Source organism: Anoplopoma fimbria, chromosome 23 (assembly GCF_027596085.1).
Source record: "Anoplopoma fimbria isolate UVic2021 breed Golden Eagle Sablefish chromosome 23, Afim_UVic_2022, whole genome shotgun sequence".
NCBI lineage: Eukaryota > Metazoa > Chordata > Actinopteri > Perciformes > Anoplopomatidae > Anoplopoma > Anoplopoma fimbria.
Genome location: NC_072471.1, coordinates 6,678,812 through 6,689,684, shown reverse-complemented (window position 1 = coordinate 6,689,684; position 10,873 = coordinate 6,678,812). Strand labels below are relative to the sequence as shown.

General features: G+C 37.6%; 1 protein-coding gene across 2 annotated transcripts; it reads right to left on the bottom strand.

The window, feature by feature from the left end:
* Positions 1-4,456: 4,456 nt before the first annotated feature.
* Positions 4,457-10,227, bottom strand: fam3c (FAM3 metabolism regulating signaling molecule C). Of its 2 annotated transcripts, XM_054624461.1 has the most exons (10): positions 10,146-10,227; positions 9,786-9,836; positions 9,086-9,190; positions 8,717-8,743; positions 7,557-7,680; positions 6,703-6,761; positions 6,330-6,380; positions 6,136-6,220; positions 5,836-5,962; positions 4,459-5,460 (listed from the first exon to the last, which is right to left on the bottom strand). In XM_054624461.1, exons 2-10 carry the CDS (start codon positions 9,799-9,801, stop codon positions 5,371-5,373), a joined length of 684 nt encoding a protein of 227 aa, XP_054480436.1. In that variant the 5' UTR covers positions 9,802-9,836; positions 10,146-10,227; the 3' UTR covers positions 4,459-5,370. The 2 variants fall into 2 exon arrangements, with proteins under 2 accessions (XP_054480438.1, XP_054480436.1); XM_054624463.1 differs by having other exon boundaries at positions 4,457-5,460; positions 7,557-7,677; positions 9,786-10,212.
* Between the last annotated feature and the right edge of the window lie 646 nt (positions 10,228-10,873).

The following is a 10,873-nucleotide window of genomic DNA, read 5'->3' as shown; positions in this document are numbered from 1 at the left end:
CACTTATGACTGGCACTGTCCCCATAGAAGGTCAAACCTCTCCTTGAGAAACCACACCTTCATCTATTGTGCCCCCTTCTTCTGGAATAAGTTCCAATCTACATCTTTTTTTTAGCTTTATGTTTCAGTTAGTTGCTTATTCTTTGATTATTTCCGTCCTTGTACCTGTTACCACAATCCTTCCAGTGGGTCAGTCTCAATTAATTTATTAAGCCTAGTACGTGTAGTCTATGTTTGGTCTGGGGCTTATGCGCTAAGACCATTTCTATCTATCACATGACTGTCTGAGTTTTTTTTTGTGGGTAGATTTTTTTCAATTTGAGATTAGTGAGATTTTGCTTGATAACTGACTTGGCTTGACTTGAGTGTGGGACCTGAAAGAAACAGTTGAAAAGGTTTTGTGCTGAGCTGGGTGTAAACATGAGGGCTGGGCTCTGTTTGGGGTTCAGTATCAGATAAGAGAGGGATTAGGGGAGTGGTTACAACCCCACAGAGAATATAGGAGCTCACAAATAGCTATGCTTATGCTGGCAGTTGCCCTGATCCAGGACACTCATTCACGTTACATGATAAGGCCTATATGGACATCAGAGAGCCTGGAGACAAACTCATGGGAGATAAAGCATTCTTCCATAATAAAGTTTCAATCTGTATTGCACAATATCAATTTTGAGGCATGTCAAATTGTAAGTCTTCCTTTGGACAAAAGTGTCTATCAAATGAATGTAATGCGAAATGTAATGCTCTCCCACTTGACAAAGCCACCTCAACAGCCACAGACATGAAACAGTTTGCACAGGAATGGCAAGTAAAGTGATGATGATGCGTAAAATCAGTGGATTTGACCTTTTTAAGACTGCAGCACTAAAAGAAGCTGCAACTTTTCCTCCTCCTGGAGTGAGGAAGCAGCTTTAAGCTCAGTGCTGCCACTGCTGGCCAGAAAGTATATTGCAAAAACACTCACATACTGTTGTAATATCACCGTTTTGCCACCAGTGGTCATGATATGTATGGTGTTCCTGAGCTTTGGGTGTTTCAGTCATGTCTCTTTTGGAAGTGCAGAGACATATAAGGTGCCTCTTTGGAGTTAGTGATATGAGTTTGTGCAGAATCAAGAGAATATTTTGATTATGGTCAGCTGACTTGCAGGGTAGAGGTTTGTGGAAGGTACAAAACAAAGGAGGCAGGTATTGGGTGTAAACAGATGTGTGTTAGAGTGTGTGCATGATAAGCAGTGGGGGTTATCGTGTTTTTTTTCAGTCACCATGAAAGAGATATGGTCAGCAGGCAATTAAGGCCATGGCCATGACTTCTCGCCACAGAAGTAGGGCAACAACGTTGGTAGGACTAAACTTAACCCTAAAGGTTCATGCTAAGTTGACGAGAGGAGTTGTTTTGGAGCAAACAGAAGCATGGGAGCGGCCCGGTCAGTGGGTGAAAAGGGCAGAGGTGCAGGGGTCAGAGGTCACACCGAAGCAAAGGGGAATGAGTTCATAAGAGGTTCTATGCAGAGCAAGTGCTTTTGTTTAGCGGACAGATTTATTTTGGGAAGAACGCAGAGGACCAAAAGAACTGGTTCTATACAAGGAAAACAACAACAACAAAACCCTCTCCTGTGTCGTGAGAGCATGTTATCCTCCTAAGTTTATACAGCTTTGCCCTCAGGCTCCCACGAGATGTCTCATCATTAGAGGCTTATGGGATGGGAGATATATTCTATGTTCATACATAATGCAGCACATATAGCGTGTCTTATATAAGGCGAGCTGGAGACGATTCACTCCCACACTTCGGCTCTCTGCTAGCTCAGAAACATGGGCTCTCGAAAGGGGTTCAGCCTACACGAACACTGACGAACAAAAGCTCTTAAAGGCATCACAAGCATGTACTGTATATCTATAATTACACGCAGGCAAACAATAACATGACTTCATATGCGAGGCCCCCGTAAAGGGCAGCATGCAAGGATCTGTAATGTTAAGCATAAATTATATTTATACACACTTGAACGCCCGCGAAACAAATGCTCTCCATTACAGAAACACACATGGGGATATAAGATGCCAGAGGGATGTCATGCATGGGGCTCAGATTAGATCAGAGGGAGAGCAACTTGGTGTTTTTTCATTTAGTGGGAATAAGGAAGAGCTCTGAGTTGAGGGGAACTCAGACTATAACTCCCTTGGCAGAGGGACACACTTTGAGAGGAGTCATGTGCAACATACATTTATCTGTTCCTCATTTGTGTGACATTATTGAGATAAAAATCCCCTACATAGCACTAGAAGGTGATCATGTTGTCGATTTAGTAAACAGACTCAAATGAGAAGAGATGAGAGAGGCCACCAACATATAGTTAATCTGCTGTAGAACTGAAGCACACCTTCAAACACAACAACAACAACAACTGCACATACTGTACAAACCAAAGGGCACACAATTAAATGAGACAATGGCGCCCTCTGCTGGTCTACCTAAAGACAGCAATTCCCTAAAAGCAGATGTTGCAACCAGGTATCACTTTCTTGCACAACATAAAAGAGTGAAATTAGTAGACATGGGCCATTGAGGTTTTCCTTTGAAGCGTATTGAAACAAGCAGAAAGGCTTGGAGGGTAACATGATGAAGTATGGGAGAGGGTTTTGTCATTCTTTTAAAAGTTTGCTTTAAATGTGTGTATGATCTACTGTAGCAAATACAGTTCATTCTCCAGTTGCACCAATTGTAAGTCAACAATTAAGAATGTCTGAACTTAAATGTAGAGCGTTAGAAATTATAAAATATGTCAATAACATAATGGAGCATTCAAGAAAAAACACATTAAATGACTTGCTCATTAGAAAATCAAACAGTAGAGGTGGCCCCTATATCATGGAATGATTTTGTATTATTTGCTTTCATTTATTTATTTTTCCCACCTGAGATCACATCACTCTGCACAAAGCAGTCAAAATGACCTTCACTGGTTTGCATGCTGTATGTACTCACTAGTCTTTCAAGTGATAGAAAATAGCTAAATATTTCAATAATACTTATTGGAGCTTTAAAATCTGATTTTGTGCCATTTTCTACATGAAAAGATTTACAATTTCTACTTACACTTTTTAAGCAAAAGACAAATGAAAACGTGTAATTTAAACTAACGAAACAACTCAAATTCATTTAAAACAATATACTATTATGACACAGGCCCAAAGAATAAACAGCAAGACCTTGAGGCAGCGCTGAAGGAGCTTGATTGGGGTAAAGTCCTCTCAAGCGAAGATGAAGAGAGCGGATGTGATTTTGTACAACAATCAGTGAAGTGATGGCGTCCTTCACTAGAAGGCAGAGTCAAAATAAAAAAAGGGGAACATTGTGTCCTGGCTGAATGATGAATGTAGATAACTGTTGAAAGATAGAGACAAGCGGCTTAAAGAACCCTTGAAGTCCGGTCTGAGTACAGAACGACAGAAATTCACATTAATGAGAAATGAGAAAGAAGGCATTTGACACCGTCTACCACCAGTTCTTTTGTCTAAATTACTATAAAAATAATTCTAAAGAAGCTTTTCTGATGAAAAGCAATGTTTTTGTGTCAACTGCACCAAACAAATCTTACCTTGACTCCCACAAGGCTCTTTTCTTGGACAAATTTGAATCGCATTATATATAAATGACCGACCTAAGGCATGCCCAAACATCAATATTCAAATGAATGCGAATGATGCAGTTATTTTTGTGTGTGTAAAAGATGTCCAAGAAGACTCCTTAATCCTTACATCTTCATTGATTATGGCTTCACTGTTCAGGTTTATTAAATCATGTCTCTTATTGAATTCCCCCCAAAAAACAGTGTGTATGATGTTCACAAAACAACCAGTAGAGGTGACACATTTTAATGTCTTCCTGGGAGTGGTGGGGCTTGCTTTTTAATTAAATGAGTTTATGTACCTTGGGGTCGCTTTAAACTCTACATTAACCTTTAAAAGTCATGTGAAAAAAAGGTATAATAAACACAACTTTAATGTTTCATTTTAAACAATTAATGTTGTCCTGTTAACTTGTGTATTGCATATTTGTATCTCTATATCATCACCTGTAATGTCTGTTTTTGCTACCTCCCTAAGGACTAAAGATGCAAATGAGCATTATTGCTAACTCCGGCATTTGTTTATGTCTTGTATTTCATACTGATGTTAACATGCTCTGTCCCTATCAAATAAATACGCCCAAGTCAACAACTTTGTTTTAAATACATAATCGTTCCTTAGAAGCAAGGAAATGATTTCTGTTAAGGACATTCCTAAGATGAACCTTAAACCAATACGGCACACCTTGAGACAACAGTGTGTGAAGAAATATCCTTTGTGTCAACCACATAAAGTAAACAAGGGTGAGGTGATAAAATGTGTGAAGTTATCATACTATAATTTCCTTCAAAGCGGTTGTACAATAGTGAGATAAACATCTATGTTGATACTGATGATGTTCAGTTGATCCATAACTGTTGAGATATACTGTAATTTACACATGCACATAAAAACAAACTACATATCAGTACAAATATCATTAGCACAAAGAAATAACTACATAACAACGCTATATATAACAAAACACACTTCATCAACTCACACACATATTACTACCAATATCATTTATTTTAAGAAATTATATTATTATGGCAACGCGCATTAAATTAGGATCTTTTCGCTATTCTTTTCTAAAGAAATATTTACAGATTTCACAGTGAATTTGGTACATTTGGTTACAATATAATGACAAGAAGCATCCTCAGAACCCTGTTAATGAAAAAACGTGTCTTAGAATAAATGCTCTCTCTGACAGGAACAAAAGGAATCACAAAGGCATGTTGGTTTCAAACAAGGAATAAGATAATGAGATTTAAGGCAGGAAACAGGTAATGGAAACTTAGCCCCCCCCCCACCCCCCCCCAAAAAAAAAAAAATCTGGGCTATGATATCCATTTCCATAAGCAAACAACGCAGCTATGTAACACTATCACAGCCAAGTCTGTGGTCGTTACAGAGTCCATTTTTATTCAGTGCACCTGACCTATTACCTCGCTCCCAAATACCAATTTACATTAAAGTACTCAATCAGGAAATACTAGAAAATAATTCCAGGCTTCACATTCCTGCTAAGGTCTCACTGAAGTTCCCACAGCAGCACCGCCTTCCTTGTAGCATATTCTGGAAGTTTTTTTTTTAATTTTTTTTATTTTAGTAGGCAAATGTGAATAACAAGCGCTGTGAGAGCGAGAGCTACAAAAATGACGCCAGTTCAAAGAAGTGTAACCACTGCAAAGTCATATGTGGACAGGGATGTCAGGAGGACGGGTTGGACGGCCGTTAGAGCAGCACCTCCCACTCAGTCCTGCCTCTGAGGAACGCAGCCTTCCATCTCCAGAACGTCGGGCCATCCCTCAAACTTGTTGGTGTCTGCATTGTTCTTTATATGCTGAGGAGGTAAAACACAAAAACACAACACCTGGTCTTTTAACGGGAAATAAAATAAGCCTGCATTTTACAAAATGATGCAAACGGACACAGAATCCTGGTTGGACAGGAACTAGGTGGCCGAGTGTGACATTCCTGTAGAGTAAACAGATAAGAAAAGAAACGACAGCAAGGACAATACATTGGCAGGACAACTGTCATGAGCAGGGTTGGGCAGGTCAGATGGATTGAAGATAACATATGATGTGTGTCTTTGTACTCGCCATCTGCCAAGAAGAACAGGAGTTTGCCCTACGATGTTTTTTTTACAGAGGGCTGTAATACTTCATTTAAGGGAGAAGATGTAAACGTGAAACCATCTGTGGGGTCAGGTTACCAGCTCAAATGGACTCTTGGTCTTGATGCCTTTCCCTCCCACAAAGACCCAGTTATCGCGGAAGCCCAAAGTAGAGATAACTGAGCTGCCCAGGTCAGCAATTAGCTTCTTGGCTTCATCGTTGAGTCTGCAGAACAAGATAAGACAGATGTTATTTCATGGCCACGCACGCAGCGACACAGACAGTGTAAGAGATAACGAAAGCAATTTATATTAAACATGGGGATCTAAACTTGTGTTAGTAAGCGAGGGGCTGTTGTGGGGGAAAAAAAAAAAAAAAAAAAAAAAAAAAGTCCTTACTTTGTTGACGGATCATCAAATGAGGCCATCATCACGACCGTCCCATCCTCAATCCCCTTCAGGAATTTAACGAAGGGAGCCACATCTACACAAGGTAGCAAGAGGTTAACACAATGTGTGTGTGTATATTTATATATTATATATATATATATATTTTTTTTTTATATGTCTAAAACAAAATGAAACATTCTCACCTCCTCCCCACATGTCGAAATAATCCGTCTTCATAACATCCCCTGTTCTTCCTGTGGAGAAAAAAAAATATCCAATTTAGAAAACATTAAATCGAATGTTGAGTAAAACAGAGATTTACAGTTTCATTTTCGTTAATTCACAACTTTAATAAAACACAACAAGTACACAATCTAGTGGTTCTTCGCTATTCCTTACAGGTTTAACATTAAGAATAGCATATCTTGGTTTTGAAACAGACAGAGGAACCACACCTTTGTTACTAACATGACCTATGATCTAAATAGCAGTGCTGCTGTATAACACTGCTATCAGCAGGGACTTGCTTATCAATCAAATTGACTTCACGGTGTGGAATCTAGCTGATAAGGTTACCATTAACCAGGGCGATGTTGATTCCTCTCCCCACGTTGTTCTTCACCGAGCTCATTATTCTAAAATGAAACAAAAGAAGGACAATGATGTAAGGGACAATTAAAAAAATGTCCCTTAAGTAGGACAATTAATGATGTAAAATGTCTTGGTGAAGTAATAATTGAAAAACAAATACAGTAAATTCAGAAACACTCGCGTTCAACCACATTATAATCACTAATTCATTGTTTGTATTCTGCTTATGAATGCTAAAGAGGGGGACTTAAAGTAAAGTCTTATCTTGAGATATGTCTGAAATGACAGCAGTTCCTGGAATTGGTGTGCATGTGCATTATATTTTAATACCTTTTATCAAACATTATGACAGCCAGGACTTTTTACTGAGGACAAGCAATTATTATTATTATAAATCTATATATTATTCCTGATAAATTATTCATTCTCTGTCAACTGACAAATCGATGTCAGCACTGCAATTTGCACATTTTCAACTTCAGATGCAGTACATTGTGTCTAAATCCAAGGTGACGGCTGCTGAACAAGGAAATACAGCCCAAAATAAACTTGCTTTTAAAGCTTTAAGGCTGTCTTGCTGAGTTACTATGGCGACAATGCATTCCTGAAAACTACAAAAACAAACTAAACTGTGTTGATGGGTTCTGTAACATTTCAATCTATCCTAAGCACCAACCGAGGTATTTTTCTCACAACAGCAACTTATGACAAATAAAACACATGACAGTTAACATGTGTCACAGTTTTGTGTGTAGTAACATCTCATTACCAAAAAGGTAAAACACTTGGTAGTATGTGCTCCTGTGTTTACAAGGTTTAAGGTGTGTTACTTCACTTACAGTTTGTCCTCCAGGCAGATTCTGGGTCCGACCACGCTGGCCGCTCCACTCGCCATCCTGAAGGCGAAGTGTCCAACTGGACATGACTTGGAGAGCCCACACTTGTACTTGACTGGCTGTGCTGCTGTGAATAGAAAACTCCATTTACACAAGAGTCATCAGGAAGCACGATATCAGGTGACAAGTGGTCCGATCATATGAGCGTATCCACTAACAGGGGCTTGAGCTCTACCATAGAGGAATCTATTTATCAAAGCAGACCAGTCAGAAAGGAAAAATACACGTCCATCTACAGTGTCGACCACCATTTAAATCTAAACTACACAACTGTAAAGTTTTGTGATCGTGCACGGTTGCGACACTATCACAGAAACATGATCTGTCCATAGACAGTCAGTAATAATAACAATAAACTTAAATCCCTTCTTTATATTTCTATGTTATGCTATATTTATTTTATATTCTTTTTAAATCTCTGTTGTTTTCATGTTTATGTTTTGCCATTGTTATTATTATGGACATTATAATGATTAAAAATGTGTGCATACATCCACAAACACCTTTCTGACCATCAACCGATGGATTTATATTTTGTTATTAATTTATAGTTAAATATTTGTCAGGAATATTTTATATATTTTTTTTATGTAGTCACTCCCTAAATATTCACGTTTTTGTTTGTCTTTCTTTTATTCATTGCATTTTTTTCTAAGTTGTTTTTCCTATTTGTTTATCTTCCTTTCTTTCTCTCTTATGGCAGCACTCCCCTAGACTTAATTATTATGTTTGTTGAACACAAACACACAACACACACACACACACACACACACACACACACACACACAGACACACACACACACACACACACTAAAATCATATCAACAACAAACGACAACTGAAAATAACCTTGTTCTCCAATCATTGGAATGTTTCTGCATGTTAACTGGTCGGTATTCACTGTTCTTGTCTTCTTGTTGCTTTTCTTGGTTGTCTTTTGTCAACAACAAAAATGCTGTTCAGTCACTATTTAGTCTTTTGTCTTGACATTTTTTAAAAAAACAAAGAAAAAACAGCTCACAGGGTGAAAAGAATACCAGTGTCGCTGTCGCTGGCTGTAAAAATGAAAATAATAATAATAATAATAATTCAAACATACTTACAGCCTTCATTTATTGGCACAGATCTTGCTGAAAAGCAAAAATATATATACATATTAAATGGGTTTTTCATTGTACACCTCAATGGCAATTATTTAAAGGAATCTTTTTTCGAAAGAAAACCCTGCCTTTAACACACATATGGTAAGTATGCAAAGGACAATGAGCACACACAATGAGCATATAAGGTTTCTGTAATGTGAAGAGAACCCCACGGGCCACAAGAGAGCAGAGAACAATATCCCTATAACACACTGCTCATTTACAATAACTGAACATAGGTGTCCTGTTCCCTTTACAAAAGTGTTGACACTTTCTCAGGACAACAGCTGACGTTGTGATGAATTTCATCTTGCAAGAAATGATACTCACAGATCACACTGCCAATCTTAAAGTCCATGTTTATCTCAAGCAGCTGAAAAGCCATAAATATAACAAGGAGGAACGCAAAGACGACTGCTGCCATCTTCAAAACACCTGAGAGAGAGAGAGAGATGGATGGATGGATGGATGGATAGATAGATAAATAGATGGGTGGGTGGGTGGATGGATGGATAGATAGATAAATAAACAGATAGATAGATGGGTGGATAGATAGATAGATAAATAGATAGATAGATAGATAGATAGATAGATAGATAGATAGATAGATAGATAGATAGATAGATAGATAGATAGATAGATAGATAGATAAATAGAAAGATAGATAGATAGATAAATAAATAGATAGATAAATAAATAGATAGATAAATAGATAGATAGATAAATAAATAAATAGATAAATAAATAAATAGATAGATAGATAGATAAATAAATAGATAAATAGATAGATAAATAGATAGATAGATAGATAGATAGATAAATAAATAAATAGATAAATAGGTAGATAGATAGATAGATAGATAGATAGATAGATAAATAGATAGATAGATAGATAGATAGATAGATAGATAGATAGATAGACAGACAGACAGACAGATAGATAGGATAATATATTTTAAACATCACACATGTATTCCCCATAGTGTTATTCTAATGTGTATTACATTACACTGGATAATGACACACTTACCTCCAGCCCTGGCCATTTTATCCTCCACTCACTTTTTCAAAAGATAAAAACCTGTGGCAATAAAAAAATAATAATAAAAAATGTGTCCCATTAACCATTCACGTGTCTGCGGGAAGTGAACACTGACAGTCTCAGTGTGACGTCACCCTAAACTCAGTGTGCGTTTACTGCCAATAACTGAAATAGGAAATTTGGCTACTCCCTCAGAGAGGTTACGTTGCCTCTGCTGCTGTGTAACTTCCTCCTTTCTGTCTGCGTTTTTTTGCAAACAGGCAGCTGGATAACTAAACCAGGTGTTCTCATTTGGAAAGCAACGTTAAAAAAATGATCCTTTGCGTGAAATGCTCACACCTTCCGTACCTGTTCAAACGCCAGAGTAACTGTGAGCTCTGCACAGACGGTCATTAAACGATGTGGTCAAGAGCTGAGATCGTTGCGGAGTGAAGAGGCGGAGTGATGCTCCACTCCGTTGGAGAAACCAAAGACGAACAAGCAGGTAGACCTGTAGTTTTGTTTGTTTTGGAGCAGAATCTAACAAGCAAGTTGTAAAAAAAAAAATGCGAATTCAAGGTCATAAAAAACAGATTATCAATTGCAACAAATTGCAACAACAAGCTTTATTTGTGTATGAAATACATAATAAATATATGTATGCTATCAGAGTGATGCCAATTATAGATACATAGCCACATTTTCTTGACAAATATACCAGTGATAAATAAATAAAAGCAATGAACATGGTATGCTAGTGGTAAATCCACATATTGCATGGGATTTATGAGCCATCTCGCTGCATTTTTCTTTAACTGCATGATTGAGGAGATTTTCCGCGAGTGAGACTTTACATTTATAAAATATCTTTGTGTCCGTCACATCGACTTCCTCCCTTTTCTTCTTCTCTGTTCAGTTCGAACACAAATGGTAGACGTCACAGCGCCACCAGTGTCCTCTGATGAGCAGAGGCTTTGAGTAGTTTATTGTGTGTTCAATCTATAGGTTTAAACCGACCATGGTATGTTTAAAACTGCAAAAGACACATAACAATATTCTTTATCTGTTTTTTTTTATTTTTTATAAATGCACATTTT